Below are 23479 nucleotides of genomic sequence, written 5' to 3' on the forward strand. Positions count from 1 at the left end.
TGTTTGGGTTGGTAAACGTCAAATACAAATGTCAAAACCGTGCGTTCTCGATTGTGACTGTGTTGTGTGCTAATATTTTGCAGGAGTTTGTGTTTTGGTAAAATGACTGCTCCTGCAGCACATCTGAAGTCGTATGTAAAACAACAGAGACAGAAATTAAGAAAAAACGTACGTCTTTCAAGCTATCTTTGTTGACCTAGTTTTCTATCTCAAGTTCTGTGACTGGCTAGTTCAAAAAGGAACATTGCTGACGTCAGGCCAGGAATTTTCACCTTTTCAATTATTTTTCTCCAAAACGTTTGAGCTTTGGTTAAAATAAAAAAATATGGGTCGCCTATTTTGTTGTTGGCAACAGATTTGAAAGTATTTATGCTCGTAATTTGCAACATTGCAACCAAATTCGATTTTTCTTGACAATTATTTGACGTACAACCTTACAAGATTGTTAAATTGTTGTTAGCTGGCAGACTACTCCATTGGTATCCTTAAAAAATTAAGCCCAGTGTTGCCAACAGACTCAGTATTTCTGGATCAGTCTGTACTTTAAATTCTTTACAATAAATAAAAAACAGACAAAAAAGATAAAAACTACTTCATATCAGTGTCTGTTCATGTACACCAGTTTGCATTTTCAGATTTAAAAACTTAAGTACTTTAAAAGCCTTCAAAACCATTGTTACATTGGTACTCTTCTACTCAAGACCCAGTTTTTCAAATTGGAATGTCTCATTTTTTTTACTACTTTCCCTATGCCTTTGTCCTTTTGCTTATAGGTAATAGTTTTCAAACGATTTTAATTTTTTTGACATATAGAAAATTCATTGGTAAGGATTAGTCATTACTCATTACTAACTATAATTGCTATTTTGGTAAATTTTTACTTTAGCTACTTCTGGATTTTTGAAAATTTTTTTTTGCATTTTGCTTTAAAAAGCCTCTAGATCAAAGATATGACCTTGAAAGTTTGTGCAAATGCCCCATTTTCGAAAAATTCGATTTTGAATGACCTTGACCTAGACTTTTTAAATTTTGTTAACACTCGCTAATAAATGATATTAACCGTAAATGTAACTATAAATGAGGCAAGGCGCCTACAGATGATAGCCCGCAGGCCCCCTAAAAATAAACATACCCCCCAGGCGATTAAACTCGAAAATGTAGAACTCGAAACGTGCAATAGTGATTTTTATAGAGCTACAGCGCGTACAGGTCGTAAGGTACTAGTGTAAGGTAATAGTGTTTTTTATGGAGCTAGGGCGCCGTACAGTTCGTAGCCGCTAACTAAAAGGAAATATACACCACGATTGGTAAATTAACCTCGAGAACGTAGCACTCACAAAAAAATACCTTGCTCACCACTACTAAGTAGAATAGTAATGGAGTGGTGTTGGTAAATTGCATGAAGGGAAATGCTGAAATGCAACAACGCATCCCTACTTCCGTCAATCAGCGAATCAGAGCACAGAGACATAAATTTAAATTGCAAAATATGAAAAAATACACCTACTTTTTAATGAAAAAGATATAATACGTCACTTAAATTCATTCTGGGAATACCCGAAGGTGTTATAATCATAACAAACACGCAGGTGCGATTCTTACCTGTTAAAGCTAAACAATAACAACCAATCAGAAATAAGCACACGCAACGCATGCACACCCTGGTGGCAAACGTTGTATCCCTCAAAGTCAACAAAAATGGCGATTCAAGTGAAATGTGAGTGAAAATAAAAATTGTTTTTCTAATGTTATTTTCAATTTGCACAAGAAAATTCATAGTGTACGGTCATCAGGGCACTCAGAGGAATCGTTTGGCGTAAGTTTCCAGAAGTAGTTAAAGTAAAAAATTACCAGCACCGTGTATGTAAAATGCGTCAATCAGCAAAAGTTTAAAGCGGCAAGCTCCACGTTGTTCTAAGAGAGAAAAAAGAAAGAGAGAGCGCTAGAGGTCATTTCGTGGGAGGAACTGCATAGAAGAAACACGATAAAACGAAACGGAAAACATCACGAAGTAGGTACACTTTGAAAAGAGAGGTGGTGACAAAAACACATAGGATACGTATCGTGAGTAACAAAGATGCCCAATAAAATTATGTACGATTTAAAATTGGTTGTAAACAACGTAACGAACTGAATCTGACAGCATGCTGCTGTTTGTATTGGAAAAAGATGCAGAGTGTGCACTAATTTTAAAGGCGTGAGGAATGGTTTAATGTTGAACAGTGTAGGGTTGAGGTAGATGTTATTATACAGGCTGGTTCAAATAAAATAAAGAGTCTGACGATCTGGCGATGCAGCCCAAAAAACAAATTTCATTTCCGTCTTGCATTTTGCAATCCAAGTTATCTAATGTTGCTCTGACAGTGCTTGACAAGTTCTTGCTGCAATGAATTTGTTTGCCCAACGTTTCCGGAATAGGAAAAATCCTAGTGACATGATTTTAATCGTCCTGAGAGGAAACTTAGATAAAATTGGCTTCTTTGCAAAAAAAGAAAACACACAGTTCGTGTAATAGCTTACATAATACAGAACAAACAGCCATCAGCCCAGAAAGATCCAATTCTATCTATCTCTTATTTTATGGCATCAGCCAGACTTCAGTTTGTTGTGTTCTGTGTAAAAATAAATTTCGTCCCTATCATTTGCAGATAGTATACAAGAACTTGGGAAAACAATTTGAACACAAATTAGAGTTTTGTGTCTTTTTCAGAACACAAATGCAAGTTGGCAGCAACTTTATACAGAAAATTTAATACAGTGATGAAGCCCAATTTTCTGCTATGCTCAAAAAAATCCACTGTGGATAAGTGAAACACATTTCCAATGGTTTTGGTGAACGTTTAGTATGGCATCCCGCATCTTCGTAAATTACATAATTGAGCCTTTCTTCTTCCAAGAAAAACAAGCAGGAGACAAGCATTTTGAAAACATTTTTCGCTAAAAGTAATTTTTTGTCTCCCTGTTTGTTGTTGTAATTTATGATTTCGAAAAAACTGTTTACTTACCTTTAATGTTTCATTCTCTCATTCATTTTGTATTGGAAAAAGCTTTTCTACTTTTTCTATCATTCCGCGAGAACAGAATGACACTAATGATCGTTCACTGCGCTGATGTCAGAGTGACATAAGATGATAGATAACTTGGATTCAACTTGCAAACCGTAACTGAAATCGAATCAAAGTCGTAAATAACATTTGTTTTTTAGGTTGCATCGGGCGGTCTTCAGGCTCTTTATTTTATTTGAATCCGCCTGTATAATAGGAAAGTCTACAATCAGGATGAGAGAAGTATTTTTTAACCGAGATTTATAAATAAATAAGATTTGAAATGTACGAGATTAAAGAGAAATTTATTGAGTTAGTTTCGTCAATAATTTGGACCATGGAAGCAAGAACCATTTATATTTGGTTTGCTATAATTTAACCGAATAGAATAAATGACCGTCACCGTCGCCCGATTCCGATTCACCCAGGAAAGCTGCGTTAATCCTCAATGCATCTTATCAAAGGATAACCGATAACAGCCCCAACGCTCGGTATTTCAATTGACGGTTAAACCAAAATACATAAATATTTGTAAGACTCATTAGGTATAGAACAAACCGATTGCTCCTCACAATGGTTTATGGGTCTTGTTTGTGAACAAATTTACAAATTTTAAAGCGGGCTTGTCACACCTTCCATGTAAAGGTTATCCATTTAACGGATCTAGAGCGCCACTGCTGTACAGGGTTCGTCAAGTTTTACACTCAGGCACTTTTCACCTCTTTGTAATTTATCTAAAATTCTAAAAAAAAATCGTATGTGATTTTATTGTATAGAAGAACAATTTGACCAATTTTTAAAATGACTACTTGTATGGTGTGTTTTTTCACTTTCGCTTAGTTAACTATAGTCTAATGTTAACGATCTTTGGTCCATAGGTCTATTTTGAGGTAGTGCATCGAAATACCTAATTAAATTTTTGAGAAAATGTGTCGTTGATTTTTAATTTCTGTTTTGATATTGGGGCAGCTTATTTCCCATGAATTTTGGTAAAATTGTAAATCACTTCCACAAAAGGTCTCTATCAGGGTGGTGGTTTTCAAAAATTTATTACATTTGTCGTAAAGTTGGCACGCGATCATTGTTTTGGTCTGAAGGTTGAGGCAGCTGGTAAGAATTTTTCAGGCCCGTATTACCATTTATTTTATCTGTTTACTGTAAATGGAATGTTAATCTTTAAATCTTACGGCAAGGGTTCATGCGAATTGTAAACGAAGAATTCGTGCTTAGACCAAAATAGTCATCAATTTGAACTTCTGATGTAATTTTTTAATAAAAGCATTTTAAACACGTTAGTGTACTTATTCCGGTCCTGGCTTTAAAACCGCCCGATGGGACCGTGCCGCTAGTTGTAAAATTTCTGCAGTCATTACTGTTATTGGGGTAGGTAGTGGATCCTTTTGTCGCGGAGATTTATTACTACTCAATTTTGTCTCTCATAAATTATATTGAAATTTCCGATGAATAATATCAAAATGGCTTTTAATCCAATTCTAACGATTTTTTTCAAGTCAAATTTTTGGAGAATAATTTTATTTCCTATTTCCGATCCTTTGATGTAAAAAACAGCTAATGTGATTTTTTGGTCAAATGGTTTTTTTCTTTTTTATTGGACAAATGAATCAAGCAACCGACACCAGCAGCCATCCCTCTACTGGGCACTAGAGATGGGGTCGTGTCGTCTTTTAGCCATGTCAAATGTGACACGGCCGTGTCACGTGTATTCGTGTTCATAAGTTACATTGGTGTATGATATAGAAAATCTTCGTTCGTGATCGTGCGTGTTCAGTAAAATTTTTCGTGTCACGAAGTTTAGACCAATTTGCGCATGTAATATTACGCGACGTCAAAATGGCCATTTATTTCTGCTTCACATTCGTCCTGTGCATAGTGTACATTCATCGCAGAATCGTTTATTGTAAGTTTTGTTGTTTGTGTAATTTTGTAGTATAATAGTCAATACGAATCTCAAGGCACAAAACTGTAGGATGAATGACGACCAGTTAAGTATATCCAAAATAGAAAACGATTTAAAACAGGATCCAAATAATGTTAGATACTCTTTTTATAAACCGGAGAATTCTAGAAGCAAAGTTTGGGAACAATTTGATCTTATTAAATTCGAAAACAAGCCTCAAAATATGGCGCGGTGCATAAAGTGTCACGAAATTTTTAAATACAATTCCAAAAATGGTACAGGAAGTTTACTTAGACATCATTGTGTAAAAAAAAGTTTAAATGCAGACGGAAGCAGTGCGATGAATGCAATCAACAAATATATGGTTAAGGAGTTACCTACTCATGTAAAGAAGAAGGTTGCAGAGAAGCAATTGAAATTTATCACAACCGACTTAAGACCACTTAGTGTTTAGCGAAGGTAAGGCAATTTCACAATAGGTAAATTTAGTGTTAATTTTCTCTAAAAGAGGCACTGGATTTAAATAATACGGTCAGGAGTTAATTAAGATTGGTGCTACTTACGGCAATGTAAACATAAACGACGATGTTTCTTCAAGATGGCATATAACAAACACGACTATAACCGAAAAATATGAAACATCGAAGCAAAATCTGGAAACTATTCTAAAGGAGAACTTTCTCTCGTTTACATCAGATCTTTGGACAAACCAATATACCCAAAAATCATATTTAACAATAACTGTCCATCTTATAAATCAGTTTAATCTTCAAAAATTTTGTCTTGGAACAAAAGAGTTTTTTGAGGCGAAAACAGCAGAAAATATTTTACTTTATACAAAGAACATTTTACGAGAATTTAATATCGAACAAAATTGAGCGAAGGATTTATTGTTACCGACAAAGGAGCAAATATTGTTTGTGCCTTTAAATCCTATAAAAGAATATCTTGTGGCTGTCATAATTTAAATCTAGTTATGGACGATGTATTGGTGTCCAAGAATAATGACGTGTCTGATTTACATTTACTTATTTCAGAAAGTAAAAAATTAGTAACTTTTTTCAAAAGATCAGGTCTTAACAATAAGCTGAGTAAAACATTAAAGCAAGATATTGAAACAAGATGGAATTCTATATTTATATTATTACAAAGTATATACACTAGTTTTGTTGAAGTCCAGAATCTGCTTCTTGAAAGAAATGAGTTGCATCGTTTAAATGGAATCAGTTTTCCTTTGTTAAAGGAATTAGTGCTGTTTTTAAAACTTTTTAAAGAATGTTCTGAATATTTAAGCCGCGACCTAAGCCTCTTATCCATGACGTCGCATTGTGGTCTTAGAAATTATTAAACTACTGTGAATTGACAGCTACTGATTCAGGTGTTTTAAAAGACTTGAAGGTGGCACTTAAAATTTCTTTAAGACGCAGATTTTTGGCAACGGAAATTCAGTTTTGAATCCAAATTTTAAAAGTTTAAAAATTTTAAATGATGTTCAAAAAGAAAATATTAAACATGCAGTAAGAGTAATGCTAGAAGGTATTAGTCAAGAGCTGGCAATGGAGGATGGAAATATTACAAATAGTGAGGAACAAAGAACTGAAAGCTCTGTTCAAACAAAAATTAATCTACTATTTAAGGAGTTTCAAGATGAAGGTCAAAACAATGAATTAAACAATTGTAATCCTGTCGATAGGGAATTAAATAATTATATCAATAGTGTATTTGATAACACTGAAGACCTATTATCATTCTGGAATACTAATCTTGAGTATCCTGTATTGCGTCAACTCGCCCACCGAATGCTATGTACACCTGCAAGTTCGGCAAGTTCAGAAAGAATATTTTTTACCTCTGGGAGAATACTAGAAACGCGAAGGACAAGAATCCATTGAATTTGGACAAAATATTGTTCCTTCATGAATTCGACAAAAATTCTAATTACATTTTGGTGTGCTACCTATTAGCTGTTTCAAAACTATGTAAAGGCCAACGTCGTATTTTCTCAAAATTAGTTGTTATAAATTACTTATGCACTTCAAAAAACTAATAGCTAATGTAATTTATAGATCAACGAGAGATTTCATTAATAACAATTTTACAATTTTATCAACCTTATTTAAAAAAATGATTTGGTTGGCGTTTACATAGTTTTGAAACAACTAACAGGTTTTTTTAATATTTAGCTTGTTCTTTTTGTTATTAATATCTGTTTGAAAATATAACCTTAACATCTCATATTGTTTATTTAATTACCCAAATAATTTACCTAATTAAAATCCCAAACAACTTATTTATTAAAAACTCTGGAATCTTGTGTTTTGTGACACAAACGTGTCGTGTCGTGTCACTAAAGCGGCACTCATTGTGCGTGCGTGTTCGTGTTTTTTGAAATTAATGCGTGCGCTCTCGTGTTCGTGTTGTAAAAAGTCTACACGACCCCATCTCTAATTCTCTACTTGGCACCGTTGCCAGCAGCGGAGGCACTGCCAAAAGTTTAACTATACACTGTTCAATCTCTACAGGGTGTCTCACATAAGACTTTCGAACCTGATATCTCAGATATTTGTCAACGGATTTTTATGAAATTTAAAATGCAGATATTTTAGAAGGTAAAGATTAAAATCCAATTAATGCAACAACTCATGTCTTAAAAACGTAATTTTTACATGAAAGACGTCTGTTTTGCAAGAAAAATAAGAAACAAACTGTTAAACGTAGATACAGATGCAAAAGCGTAGATCTCCATGAGACAAATGAGCACTACCACTGAATTTTGGTCAATCCTACTTGCACAAATTATGTGTCACACAAGTGGCATTTCACAATTATCTCTCATCCATAGCCATACAAAGTTAAAAAACAATATTTTTGACTTATTTTTGGTAGTGGATGTTTTAATTCTTTCAAAAAGTATTAAAAGACTGAACAACTGAAAAATTCTAGACACTTGGACATTCAGGACTTTGGAGATGTTTTGTACACTGCTGATTGGGTTCTCTTCAATAGCTTGAATTACAGCCCCAACTATTTCTTCGTTTCTAGTGACGTGTTTTGCTCTCTTTCGATTTAGCTCACGTACGGTTCCTGTGTCTTCAAATTATTGACGATACTTTGAACTTTGAGTTTCATGAAGGCTTCATTTGAATAACATTTCAGAAGAAGTCCAACGACACTTTCCATAGACGAATATTGTTTTCTTTTTTAACAACACAGAAAGGACTAGGCACACTTCTTATGGGAATTTAAGGACCACTCAAATTGGAAAATTTTTATATCAATCAATGCATTTCAAAAAGCTGATCAAATCATATCATTGCGCCAAATGTGTAGCTTGATTAGGAACGCCAGAAATCGCGATTGAATTTAAATTATTCCTATTGTTGGAGATATTAACTTCTGTCCGCTTAAATCCCTATTTCCATAAAAGTGTCTGTTCCCTAAACCTGATCCCCAATCCAGTAATTGTAGTAATACCGCAGTGTTGTAAATCTCGAAGATTTACAAGCTCTTTGTACTCATCCAAAAGCCGCCCCAATGCTTTTCTTATGGGACAAATCTTCACTTTGATTACAATTTCCCGCGTTCCTAATTAAGCTACACGTTTAGCGCAATGATATGATTTGTTCAGTTTTTTATGACGCATCGATTGATATAAAAATTACTCAATTTGAGTGGTCCTTAAATTCCCATAAGAAGTGTGCCTAGTCCTTTGTGCCACTGTTGTTGGTTTTTAAAGTAATTTCACAAATTAAAACAATTTTACTTTTCTGACAGCGCACACTTTTAACTGTTTTTTACAGTGGGACACAAAATGCCGCATAACAATGCTTCATCAATTGTTTCATAAGGTGATTGCTCAATTACTTTCAAAATTTGTATTATTTTTGTAATTTGCCGCCATTTTGATGCTTTAATGGGCATCTTAAAGCAAGTAACGTCATCAAGTGCAATGTCATAATCGTCATTATTTGACGGAACATTTTACGAAAATTTTTAGGTTGGCAGGAAACAAATTCGCCATTGTATTTTTGTCAATTTCACAAATTGCAAAAGGCGTTCTTGAAAGATTACCTCCATTATCATCCATACTCTTATTTTTTGACAAAATTTGGATAAAACAAAAATTTTGAATCAATTTTTTACTTTCAAAGTTGAGACATCACCAACCGTCACAAAAATTCCTAAATCGACTAAATTAACAATTTTTGTTAAAAAACAGCAAAATTGGGGCAAAGTATAAAAAACGTATAAAAAAGTCGTGTCATAAGACCTTAAAGCACTTGTTATATTATCACCATATCCGTGCCGTGGATCAGCATAGAACCTTCCATAAAGATCCATTGACAACACGCGCTTTCCAAAACCGTAGTCATCAAAAACCTTGCAACTCCTGCAGGAATTATATTTAAAAATTCGGATCATGAAAATACGCATTTTGGTCTTGAGTATGTAGTCTCGAGCCTTGATTTTGTCTTGATGTTGTTAGTCGAGCCATTGTAAAAGTTATAATTTTAATTTATTAAAAATAAGCGAAATAATTGTAAAAGTGAAGTTTTAATAATAAAATATTAAGTGTACATAAAATAGTGAAAATAAATAATTTTTAAAAAGTAATTTGTTAGTTAACGCTCCCACGTTAACTGGCACACCCGAAGTAGGATTCACAAAGGATTCACAAAAGACAATTCTTAAAAGATTCCTTGTATTTTGATACTTAATTGTGAAGAACAATTGTTGGATATTTTCGAGCCGCGAGACAACACCGCCCAACGCCCAAGTTTCAAGAGTTGAAGAATATTTAAGATTATTACATTGAAGTTATTTGAAGATATTATTGAAGATTTTACCGAAGATATATTTGAAGATTTTACTGAAAATTTTATTGAAGATTTTTGAAGACTTAAAGATTTTTCCTTGAAGATTTTTTGTTGATTTTCCGAATTTCGAGTTTCCGGACAAACATCGCTGGACTCTCCTAATTCCACAAATATTGACGATTGGAGTATTTCTGGACAACATCGCTGAAGGTCGCAATCTCAATTCCCGGAACTTAAGACTCAGAGGACAAAAATCGCCGGATTCTTTCGTTTTTTGGAACCAATGATTCATTGCATTAAACTGTAAGTAATAGTCGTTTCCTCAATCCAATTGCATGTCAGATTCAAGCTCAGACTCAGAAATAAACGAACTCGAAAATTGCATCAGAAATTTAATTATAGACGAATTCGATACTCAGACTCATAGAGAAATGGCTCAACAATTTCAATCAGAATATTTAAAAATTATCCCACAATGGCGAACAATTGATGGCGAACCTTCAGAACTAGCAGACTTTATTCAAGCATGTGATCTTTTAATAAATACATTTTCAGACCAAAATGCAGAAGCTTTCATTAGCAAATTTTTATTAACATCAATTAAAACAAAATTAATCGGAGAAGCAAAATTAGTGACAAGTAGTCAAAAATTAACACTTGGAACACATTAAAAGTCGTGTTACAACAAACTTTGTCTGACCAGAGAGACGAAAATTCACTATTACGAGATTTAATGTTACTCAAACAAGAAAACGAAACTCCGCAACAATTCTGTCACAGATGTCAAGATATAAAAAGTTTATTATTGTCGAATTTAGCAGTAACTGAGATGAACTAAGCTGTCAGAGCTGTCAAAAGAGAAATGTTCGATAATTTAACATTAAAAGCATTTTTAAGCGGACTAAAAGAGCCACTTGGTTCCATTATAAGATCGCGAAATCCACAAAGTCTAGAACAAGCCCTTTCTAAAATTTTTGACGAAGAAAATATTCTTTATGTAAGAAATCGTACAAATTATTTAATTCAGAATAAAAGCAGAGAATACAAGTCAAACAATACCCCATCTCAATTTATTAATAGAAATGCTGAATCGCAATCACAACAACGACGAAATTACCAAAACAATTCCCCAAATTGTTCTCAGAATTCTTCTCAGAATTATTCAAGCAATTATTTCCAAAATTATCCAAGACAAAACTACCAAAATCAGTACCAAAATCAACAAAGAAACTTCCAAAATAACCTCCAAAATAATTTCCAAAATGTTCAAAATCAACAGTCGCGTAATACACAAAGTGTTTTTCAACCAAATTCAAATCGTAAATTCCCAAAACCAGTTCCAATGGAAACTTCAACGATAAGCAGAAATAATCAGTTAAGACAACAACATCAAAGACTCCTCAACAAAGACAAAATTATGCATTTGAAGAATTATATTACCAAGATACGGAAAATCCCGAAAATCAAATAAGTGAAAATAATCAAGAATTTGACGAAATAAAAAATTTTGCTGAGACAAACAATTTCACTGATACCAATAATTTTGTAGAAGAAACAAACGAAAACCTTCCCCAAAATTTTTGGACACAGCCTCCGATAAACCATCAAACGTAATTGAATTAAGTATTGATCGTAACTATATTTCAAAATGACCCTATATAATTTTACCAGAATTTAATGCAAAAATGATGATCGATTTTTATCCAAATTTAATTGTACCAGATCCTTTTGAAATACACTCTGTTCACGGAACAACATGTCATAAAGAAAGTGCAACAATTCCTTTATCAAAAATTTTTGAAAGACCAGATTTAACCCATAAACAGTATCTTGTTGATTTTAACCCAAAATATAACTAATTAATAGGTATAGACTCAATGAAAAGTTCATGAAAATGAACTCAATCCATTCAGTAACAAATGTAACACCTTTAGAACTACTTTTCGGACACACATCTACACGAAACCCGTTTGATTTATATCACAACGCAAGATACTTTCAACAATACCATGTTGCCCACAAAAATTGAATGAATATAATTTACAACGAAATGACAAAATTAATGCAAATGCAGGAAGAAAAAACAATAGAAAAACAAAATAAACAACCCGAACAAACTACATTTAAAATTGGAAAACAGTTTTTGAAAGAAACCCCCTTGCCGATCGAAATAAAACTAAAGACCATTTAGTCCGGGAGCAGGCATCTCAAAAGTCGCTTATTTAAGAAGTTGGTCCGGACTCGATTGCACACGATTGCTGAAAACTGATTCTTATGTAGAATTTTCTGTTGAATTCGAATCTGTAGGTCGCTTTTTGATTTGGAATTGCCTTCATTATGAAAAAGACGTTTTTCTGAAAAATTTTGAAAAACTAAAATTGCGCAAATTTTGTGTTTACATCGTCATATTTTCCTTCTGAATAAAGCTTCAAAATTTATTTTGTTTGCACTAGATTCCCCTGTATCTGTAGATTCTAATGTATATAAACAAGCTTTAAATTTTACAAAAGAAAAGTAAGAAAATTACAATTTTCTTGTAACATGTCATATTTGTGTAGTGGAATTTACGAGATGCGAGGAATTTTTTTATTTTACATGATAGACCTTTACATAAGCGAGATAAAATGATGCCAATAGTTTAAATAAGTTTTTGGTGCAAGAATCATTTCGATATCTGTAATACTCACCAAGTTATTGCAATTCTAAGTTACTACAATATGCGCGCGAGGTGGAGATCGCGGCATATCTCCCTTTATAGTGACTACAGGACCACTGGACTAAGCTCGCTAGTTCAATGTCCTCTTAGTTTTTAGTCTATTTTTTCACTTACTAACATTTCAAAAGGCAAAAAACGGAAAATAATACAATAATTAATAATTTTCTCGTCAAAGAACAGTTTATTTGTTAACAAAATTTTTTAAAATTAGTTAAAATTACACATATTAGTCATTGCTTGTTTTACCTTTTAAGATCATCAGCTAACGAGTTCAAAGATGTTATGTCTATTGAACGAAGCTCTGCAATTGCTTTCTTTTTCTGATTAATAAATCAAATGTCGCATGATGGTAAATTGAAAATTCTTTAATAATAATGTTTGTATCGTAATTTACGTATTCACAAAAGTAATCGAACGGAGAATCTTTATTACTCATTATTTGAAAAGCACTTACGTGATTTCAGGCATTTTTGAGTAACTTAGTTCATTCTTGAGTTATAGTCACATATTTAAAAAAAACGACGAAAAAAGTTAAGAAAGTGATGAATGCGTGATTTTAACCAATTACAAGGGATTTAGTTAGTAAAAACTGTTTTGACGTGAAAAATTATTGATGATTTTATTATTTACCATTTTTTGACCCTTGAAATGTTTGTAATTGAAAAAAATATAAAATAAAAACTAAGAGGAGTCCAACGACATAGCGCGGCATTTGACCTAGCGAGCTTGGTCCAGTGGTCCTGTTGTTACTGAAAAGGGAGATATGCCGCGATCTCCACCTCGCGCGCATTTTGCAGTAACTTTGATTTGCAATAACTTGATGAGTGTTACAGATATCGAAATGATTCTTGCACCAAAAACTTCTGAACTATTGACATCATTTTATCTCGCTTATGTAAGGGTCTATCTTTTAAAATAAAACAAATTCTCGCGTCTTAAAAATTCCACTACACAAATTTGACACGTTACAAGAAACTTGTAATTTTCTTACTTTTCTTTTGTATATTTTAAAGCTTGTTTTTATACGTTAGAATCTAGAAGGATCTAGATACACTAGATACAGGGGAATCTAGTGCAAAAAAAAGAATTTTCAAGCTTTATTCAGAAGGAAAATATGACGATGTAAACACAAAATTTGCGCAATTTTGGTTTTTCAAAAATTTTCAGAAAAACGTCTTTTTCATAATGAAGGCAATTCCAAATCAAAAAACGACCTACAGTTTCGAATTCAGCAGGAAATTCTACACAAGAATCAGTTTTCAGTAATCGTGTGCAGTGGAATTCGGACGGCTATGTTGAATTCGGGTAGCTTGCTCCCGGACTAATTCATAATCGAATCAATTAACAACGACAAGACTTGTATTTTGAAAAACAAAAATAATCAAAGAAAAAGAGTACATCTCGATAATTTGAGACCCCCTGTTCCAGGATTATCCTCTGGATCCTCATTATCTAATCCTTCCAGTCCCCGAAATTGACAAAAATAACTGAAAATGTCGGACTTTTACCACAAAAGTTAGGTATAGCAAGAAATATCATAGACTATTGGACTTTTGTAAGAATATTTGATATTAACAATCTGATCTCGGAATATGATAACCTTAGCATCAAAATATATAATCAACTTTTAAACGTAAAAAATTGATTCAATTGTAGTAATTCAGAACATTTTAAGAAAGACTTATTCCCTTAAAAAACTATTTTAAATGAATTATTTATCCAAATAGAAGAAAAAATTTTAGAATGATTTCCCAGTATAATTCCAGAAAATAAACGAATCAAAAGAGGTATACTGAATATTTTCGGAAGTGCCATAAAAGCAATAACAGAAAATTTAGACAATGAAGACGGCAAACGATATGAAGAAATGATTTCAAAATTACAACCAAAACAAAATAAACAAAAATCATTACTCCATGAACAAATTTCTTTAACAACTACGGCAATTGAAAAATTTAACGTCACAGTTTTCAAATTAACAAACAATTAATTAACTTTTGTAAAGAGAATTGCTGATATTGAAAAAATTGTACATAAAACAGTCACCTTTTGACCTTTATCCTCTAGTTAATTTGCACAGTATTTTTATTCAAATAATTACGTTTTCCGAAAAAATGTTAAGAATTCTGAAAAATCTAGAGACGGCAGTCAGTTTCGCTAAACTCAATATTCTGCATAATTCAATAATAAATTCTGAAGATTTGTTGCATGAGTTGAAATTAGTAAAAGAGAATCTTAATGATAAAAATTTAGCTTTTGAATCAAAAAAGGAGAACATTTTGTTCTATGAGAGAATAATTGAAATTAAAGCTTATCAAAAAGATAGAAAATTAACGTTTATTTTTGAGGTTCCTCTTAGCGAGTCCTAAAATTACCATTACTACCAATTATACCCATTTCCAATCTGTTCAAATCCAAAAACCTGTCAAGTCATAATCCCTTCAAACAAATTCCTTTTCCTTAACGAGTATCATTTCACAATAACCAACGAAAAATGCAATAAAGTGAAACCTGGAAATTATATTTGCAATTTGCCACAAAATACAAGATTAACTCTACTGAAATTTTATCAAAAGTATCAAAATTGTCAAATTCTCCACATTCAAGTCAACGACGTACAAATTCAAAAAGTGGGCAAAAGTGTTCTGTTATTAGCTGTCGCCCTCTATCTCCTGTGGACCAAATGTCTCTACCCCCGATATATGACGAGAAAACTCAACCAACAAGCCGTCGCAAGTCAGCCCACGCCGTCTGCAATTCCAATTGAAAATTTGGCTTCTCGTACGATCGTCAAATTTCCAATCTACCGGGGGAGGTGTTATGTTATCACCATACACGTGCCATGGATCAGCATAGAACCTTCCATAAAGATCCATTGACAACACGCGTTTTCCAAAACCGTAGTCATCAAAAAACCTGCAACTCCTGCAGGAATTATATTTATAAATTCGGATCATGAAAATACGCATTTTAGTCTTGAGTACAGTCTTGGGTATGTATTCTCGAGCCTTGATTCTGTCGTGATGCCGTTAGTCGAGCCATTGTAAAAGTTATAATTTTGATTTATTAAATGAAGTCTTAATAATAAAACATTAAGTGTACATAAAATAGTGAAAACAAATAATTTTTAAAAAGTAATTTATTAACGCTTCCACGTTAACTCACTCATTCTTTCAAAAAACTCGTGGCTAACGCCAGTGGTTTTTGAAACTGAATTCGTGCTTTAAGACTGGTCTATGAAACGTATTTCTTAATACAGGGTTATTCATATTTGTGCGACAAAAAATGAACCTCAAAAAGGACCTATAAAATGATGCTAATTGAGATTATAAGTCGTGTCCTATCGAAACTAATAAGAATTTTACAGCCCTGGGAAGTAGGGGTATGGAAAGACGTTCTTGCACCATAACTTTGGAATCATTTGACCAAATATTACAAAACTTGGTAGACTTACTAAAGAGAACATGCCTTTTATTCTGGTAATTATGAAAACCGGATACATCCATCCAGTTTCCGGTTGCAGCATTTCCGGGTCACATTTTTTGTGTTTTTCTAATTTTTTGCCCTCTTAACACTACTTTTTTATTGCCTAAATCGATAGAGTAATCAATTGCGAATAAAAAAGGTATAACCTTTTACACCGCTAAAATGCACCATTTAATAGTTATTTTAATTTAAACAGAGGCATGCACTTGACCAAAATCAAAAAAGTATAAATTTTGAGCAGACGATATCCGTAGCAACGAAAGTGTATCTGCACTCAAAGCGCTGTCAAGTCCTGTCAGACACTTGTCAACTTTAACTTTGGACAATTTGGGGCTCTAAATTGAAAATATTTAATAAAAGGGTTTAGTTCAGTCTCTTAATCTAACCTACAAAAAATTTAAACCAATCTGATAGCATTTTTCATTGATTAATTCACCGAAAATTCCCAAAAAAAGTCTTAGTCGGTACCTGATTATTTGTTCTATTCGGTACGTTTATTACACCAAATTCCGAATAAAGACATTAAGATTCTTAAAAGTGCACCCCTACTACGTGGGTGCATCTACTCGCTGGTCTTCCAGACACTACAATATCGCTAAATGAACCACTCAGTTCACATTATTTTGTAAAAAAGCACCGTAATTTTTGACTGGATTGTTTGCATTTTGTACTGTTTTTTTCTAAAATTTCGGCGTTGTCTTCAAACACCTGCGCTGGTCGTACGTACATACAAAATAACCTGTAAAAATGATCAAGATCAAGCTTGAGTTTTTACAGGTTATGTCGTCCGTAAGACCGGCGCAGGCGTCCGTAGACATCGTTAGCTGAATTTCTAGAAGAAAACAATACAAATTCAGTCGAAAATACCGCTGCTTTTATTACAAAATAATGCAAATTAGTAGTGTTGTTCATTTAGTGTCTGGAAGACAAGCGAGTGGACTGAACTAAACCCTTTTATTAAATATTTTCAATTTAGAGCCCCAAATTGTCCAAAGTTAAAGTTGACAAGTGTCTGACAGGACTTGACAGCGCTTTGAGTGCAGATACACTTTCGTTGCTACGGATATCGTCTGCTCAAAATTTATACTTTTTTGATTTTGGTCAAGTGCATGCCTCTGTTTAAATTAAAATAACTATTAAATGGTGCATTTTAGCGGTGTAAAAGGTTATACCTTTTTTATTCGCAATTGATTACTCTATCGATTTAGGCAATAAAAAAGTAGTGTTAAGAGGGCAAAAAATTAGAAAAACACAAAAAATGTGACCCGGAAATGCTGCAACCGGAAACTGGATGGATGTATCCGGTTTTCATAATTACCAGAATAAAAGGCATGTTCTCTTTAGTAAGTCTACCAAGTTTTGTAATATTTGGTCAAATGATTCCAAAGTTATGGTGCAAAAACGTCTTTCCATACCCCTACTTCCCAGGGCTGTAAAATTCTTACCAGTTTCGATAGGACACGGCTTATAATCTCAATTAGCATCATTTTATAGGTCCTTTTTGAGGTTCATTTTTTGTCGCACAAATATGAATAACCCTGTATACTATTATTTACTGAGTTTGAGTGTAAATCGGACGCTTTATTGCCGAGTGGATTTTTAAACGTCTAGTGATAATGAGAGGTTTATCATCCACGAGGTGAAACCGTTTTATACGAAAACGGGATCAATACAAGATTTTATTCTTCGAATTAGACTTAACAAGGCTTAAAATTGCTTTAAATTTGTTAAAAATAATCTGACATTTCGTATTGAGAAATGCCAAATAATTGTCAAAACTTTTTTACACAGGAGAAAAACCGTAAATTTGGTCATTGTTGAAGAATAAACTTCTTTACCTGTACGAACCGAATGAAAACTATTTTTTATAGGTAATTTATTGAAAAAAGGCGAACACATTGTTTAACCAACTCTCACGCAGGAGTATTTTGTTATGCAATTATTGGAACTTGCAAGTTAGCTGTTTAGAGGTTCGGCAATTGGATTCAAATTACGACACACTCAAAACGAGGACAAAATTGCGTTTATTATTATTCCCGTAATCGGGACAGTCAGTCGTTGGGTGCGGGGCGTGAGCGACCCCTGCGTATCGTCATCTGTTTGGGATGTGGTGACGTATGTACGAGCCGTTTAGTGTTAGTGGTTGCACTGTGTTTAATTCTTAAAACGTAAGTATTTCTTTTCTTTAATTTTGTATAAATACACTATTTCTGTAAATTCGCCTTTTTTCTACTACCTGGGCAAACCCCTAATCACGCAAGGCGTGACATGTGTTGGAGGCGCCGTCGTTTAAAAAATTTAACTGGTTTCGATTCGAATTAATACTTACGTAATTTGGTGCAATTAGTGGGTTTTGAAAAGACAGGGACTCGCGTAATTTTCGGATGCGAATGAACGTTGCCGTAGTTAAGTAGTTAAGTCGTCGTAAACATCGTTGAGTTTAATATTTCAGTTTAAGAAAGTTTAATGTATTGTAAATAAAAATGAATACAACAATTTCGGAAGCAACGACGAGAGGCAGAGTAGTCGCTACTCCCAAATTTTTGTCGCCACCCGTTTTTAATCCGTGCGGTGGAAATCCGATTCAGTACATGCGGATTTACGAAAAGACAGCAGTTGTAAATGGGTGGAGTGACACCCACAAAATCGCTTATTTTGAGTGCTTTATGGAAGGAGCTGCAGCAGTCTGGGTGGCTGATTATACGAGCAGAGATGAAAATCACAACAAAAAGTGGTTAGATTTGAAAAAAGATTTTCTTAGGGAATTCGGAGGTGAAGATCACGAGCGAGTTTTAAAGCTAAAATTCGACGCCAGGCATCAAGGGGCGGGCGAAGATTTAAAATATTATTACTTTGATATGGTTGCGTTAGCCAATGAAGTAAACCCTAAAATGCCATTCGAGATGTTTCGCGATAAATTTGAGGCGGGGATGCATCCCACTTTCCGGCACACGTATTATGTTCTTGGGTGCGACATCAAAAATTTTGTGGAATTAAAAGACGTGGTATTCAAAGTTAGTAACATTTGGACTAAGATCAATTTTTGCGAGAAGACTGAAGAACCGCTTTCGTTGCTAACGTTAGAGGGCAACATTAGAAAAAACGACAGTTGGAATCGCGACAAATCAAGAGAATATGCTAGGACATTCGAGTACGATAAAACAGTTTCATTTCGGGATTCCCAAATCACTCTGCTCAACGAAAATGAGAAATGCGGATCGAATAGCAAGATCCTAACTTTAAAAGGAGTAGGAAATGATAGATATATCGACATAGTTATCGATACAGGATCAGCGGGCAACCTAGTTAGCAGAAACGTGGTTGAGGGAAGAAAAATAAATACGAGCCACAGAACAACAATTTTATCAACAGGTGGTGATAGGACTTCCATGTTGGGGATTGCGAAAGTGAAAATAGAATTAGGAAATTTCAAAACGGAAATAGATGCCATTGTGGTCGAAAAATTGCCTAAACCGGTTATTTTGGGCACGGAATTTTTACATAAATTTAGGGCTTGTGTAAATTTTGACGAAGGCAGTATTAAATTGCGCAACGGTTTTAATAAAGTAACTTTACATTTCGACACAAAAGAACATGAATTCAGCAAGTCTTTTGTTGCTAAGCAGGTTAAAGGTATGAAGCACAGCGTCTCAAGAATGACCCGATCTCCAGTAAACGCGAATGTTACTGTAGTAGATATGATGTGCCGGTTCAGATTCACTTCGTCTGCGCATGCGCCATTTTAGGGATTCCCGACGCAAAATATGGGAATCCCCTGATGTTGATGCTATTTTCGGATTATGATGTCATGGCTTGTCTTTGTCTGCGCATGCGTCACTTTGGGGAATCCCACATTGAAAATTATGTGAATCCCCTGGTGTTGTTGCGATTTTTAGATTTTGAGGTCATGACTATTTTTAGACCATGACGTCAGGATGAGTATCTCCTGGGAAATCCCACATTGGAAATTATGGAAATCCCCTGCTGTCATTGCTATTTTTCAAACATGACATCATGACTAAGTTTAGATTATGATATCATAGTTATTGTTGGATGGATAACTCATTGCTATTATTAGATTGTGACTCATTAAGGTAAGCCCTAACGCTTCGTGGGAATCCCCCAATGTTGATGCTATTTTTGGATGATGATGTCATGGTTTGAATTTGTATGCGCATGCGTCACTTTGGGGAATCCCACATTGAAAATTATATGAATCCCCGATGTCAGTGCTATTTTTGTATCATCATGTAACAGTTATTTTTGGATTATGACGTCAGTATGGAAATTCCCTGGGGAATCCCACATTAGACATTATGGGAATCTCCTTTTGGTATTACCATGATGTCATGGTTGGTTTTAGATTATGATGTCACACTTATTTCCGGATCGATGAGTCAATGTTTATATTATATTATGTATAATATTACAATTCTTGGCCTACGACATGATTAATATAAATTAAGCCTTTTTGGTTTCCTTAATTTGGTCCATTTAATGAAGAAAATATAAGAGAATGTATCAGGATCATATAAGTTGCAACAGCATGGAGTATCCAGCAGCAGGCATGTGATAAAGGTGTAAGCGGTTGTGGCGTAGGCGGCGGTGACGAGTGTCTTTCATGTTTATAGTTTTAATTGAAACCCAATCACATTTCTTTCGATAAGAAACTATAACGGCTGGCTTTCATTCTTTAATTACAATTAAATAAAAAAGAAGGTAAATCCCCCACACTGGATCATGAGTATATCGTATATACTGATTGAATATTGTATATCGTGGCAATATGGTCTCCACGGAACTTCATATCGGTCGAGATGTTGAAACAGTTGAAACTTTTGTTAAAAGTAAGATTCAATCTCCTAAATTGATTAAAGAATAATAAGTGTTACCTCAAGTATACAAATTTATTATTATGATCGTAATACCGTTTTGGGCTTAGATTATATCGATGATTTTGAAGTACAATTGTTCCTTTTTTTGACAAATTTATGCTAGTACACTATTCAAATATTTTCCAACCCCATTTAAGGATGTAATGACTACAGGTGAAACTTTGCGTGTAAACAGTGAGAAAGGGCACATACTTTTTGATGAGGAAATGGGAACAGGTTTCTGTTTTAGATCTCATATGAGTCTACTTGTCTACAAAGACAAGCCATGACATCATAATCCGAAAATAGCATCAACATCAGGGGATTCCCATATTTTGCGTCGGGGAATCCCTGAAATGGCGCATGTGCAGACGAAGTGAATCTGAACCGGTACAGCATATCTACTTACTCTATTCGCTGATGATGCTAAACGTAACACCATAACAAACCATGACCTACGAAATGGCTTTGACCTAGTGAAGAGAAATGGGACACAATTTTGCAAAAAAGGAAATTTCAATACAAAGAAATATGAAACCAGAAGAAATATAGGTCTTTCTAAAACAATCAGTCAATTGCGAGAATTGTCTGGGTTGAGAAACAAACCAAAATCCCTTTTAAAAGAAACAAAAAAAATTTTTATAGTGCAGTTGGATGAAAAAATGTTGACTACTTTTGAATGCGACAGGTTTAATCAGAAGAGGACAGACGACTGTAGAAAAAGATACGCAAGCTATAGGTTTAGAATTGGTGGAAAGAAATTTATTTTCTCAAAAAAAATTAGACGTTATGAAATGCAGTGTAGGAATCCGAATTGTATTCATAGATTTATCGGAACGAAACAATTACATTTAGAATCGGGTTTAGATTACAAAAGAAGAAAAGGAACAGATAAATCTGTAAAAAGAGAAGAAAATTGGAGCACTGGGGTTTTTTTTTGGTTACGTAATTTGTAGATAATTAGGAAAAATTTTGTGAAAAGTTTTAATATTTTTTTTTAGGACTGTCACTTTTAGCTGGTTTGGAACAATGAAACTTTAGGTGTGAAACTTTATCCAGGAATAGAAGTCTTTTATGGGATTTTGTCATAGGCCGATGCGCTAAGACGACAGTCTTGTGTTTATTTTTTATAGGGTTTTTAGGAATGTGACGTCGAAAACACATTTTTTCTTTTAAAATGATAAGTGCACAAGGGAAAAAGTAAAGAAATAGAGGTAAAAATGTGAGCTCACAAAGTAACGGCCATATCATAATTAATTACAGTATTGTTTTAACTTAAGTTGTAAATTTGGACGTCCAAACCATTTATTGGGGTGTTTTGTTTAACAGTGGTTGGCCAAAAAAGTCGCTGCTAGGCAAAATGTCTTAATAAACAAATCAGATAAGTTTAAGATCGGAAACAAAAAAAAATGCATGCCAGTCTGTTTAGTCCTAGGGGTTCTGGAAATGTAGAGTTAATACTTAATAATTTGTTATTTTATTGGATGCTTAAATATAAAAAAAATTAAATTGATGTTTTTTGTTTTTTTGTCGCTGTTTTTGCGCTACAACACCCACGAGAAGACACCGAGAGAGGATAAATCCCTGAGCTTGTGAGGGATCAAGTGTGGACTGACCAGGGATGGCTGAAAGGGAAGCGGGACTATCGCAGTAAAACATAACCCCTTGACGACACCGTTCAAATTCGGGCTGCAAAACACCAACTTGCCAGAAGGCATCAGCTGTACACCCAAGAGAAAGAAAAAGAAGAAGATGAAGAAATGTCCTTAAAGTCTTAAAAGTATCGACATTCCCTGGGACATTGTCGACAATTAGTTACTATCTACAATTGAAGAGGATACATAGCCAAAGCTCCTGGTAGAAAGTCGATATTACGTCAAAAAAAAAGCAAAATCGGGCCGTTAGGATAGAGTGTTCTACGACGGTGAGTCAGAAAAGTAGAAGAGTTTTTTACGCCGATCTTGAAGCTTTTCCCTGGTCCATGTAACGGAAGAACTGAAGGATGGCAGTTATGTGGGATGTTGGAAAATTTTTAGATTGTGATTGTTAGGGTAGATATAGGAACAATTGTCGGGGCGACAATTTCGAAGAGCCGGGCACATGTCACGCAGGAGTATTTTGTAATGCAATTATTGGAACTTGCAAGTTAGCTGTTTAGAGGTTCGGCAATTGGATTCAAATTACGACACACTCAAAACGAGGACAAAATTGTGTTTATTATTATTCCCGTAATCGGGACAGTCAGTCGTTGGGTGCGTGGCGTGAGCGACCCCTGCGTATCGTCATCTTTTTGGGATGTGGTGACGTATGAACGAGCCGTTTAGAGTTACTGGTTGCACTGTGTTTAATTCTTAAAAAGTAAGTATTTCTTTTCTTTAATTTTGTATAAATAAACTATTTTTGTAAATTCGCCTTTTTTCTACCACCTGAGCAAACCCCTAATCACGCAAGGCGTGACACAACTAAAATACATATGAATTCTCTTTTCAATAAAAAATGGTATTGACTAATTTATCGAAAATAACAGCATAAAATTGCCTTATAATCAATAAAAAAATGTTTGAGATACTCTTTCAAAGTGTAAATTTAAAATTTCATCACCATAGTCGTAAGAGCTGTAGAAA

General features: G+C 34.1%; 1 protein-coding gene and 1 long non-coding RNA gene across 4 annotated transcripts; both read left to right on the forward strand.

The window, feature by feature from the left end:
• The first annotated feature begins 1431 nt into the window (after window positions 1-1431).
• LOC107398442 (uncharacterized) lies at window positions 1432-7552 on the forward strand. Of its 3 annotated transcripts, none has more exons than XR_010334677.1 (5): window positions 1432-1816; window positions 1855-4962; window positions 5018-5237; window positions 5289-5421; window positions 5471-7552. It is a non-coding gene; the product is annotated as an uncharacterized LOC107398442 (long non-coding RNA). The 3 variants fall into 3 exon arrangements; XR_001575296.2 differs by having other exon boundaries at window positions 1437-1816; window positions 5018-5421; window positions 5471-6543; window positions 6600-7549; XR_010334676.1 differs by having other exon boundaries at window positions 1434-1816; window positions 5018-5421; window positions 5471-7549.
• A 9372-nt stretch (window positions 7553-16924) lies between these two features.
• Window positions 16925-21151, forward strand: LOC107398436 (uncharacterized). The gene is made up of 2 exons (XM_015982476.2): window positions 16925-17852; window positions 17903-21151. The coding sequence occupies exon 2, from the start codon at window positions 18465-18467 to the stop codon at window positions 19725-19727; it is 1263 nt and encodes a 420-aa protein (XP_015837962.1). The 5' UTR covers window positions 16925-17852; window positions 17903-18464; the 3' UTR covers window positions 19728-21151.
• The last annotated feature ends 2328 nt before the right edge of the window (window positions 21152-23479 follow it).

The sequence above is a fragment of the Tribolium castaneum genome, chromosome 6, assembly GCF_031307605.1.
Source record: "Tribolium castaneum strain GA2 chromosome 6, icTriCast1.1, whole genome shotgun sequence".
Lineage (NCBI taxonomy): Eukaryota > Metazoa > Arthropoda > Insecta > Coleoptera > Tenebrionidae > Tribolium > Tribolium castaneum.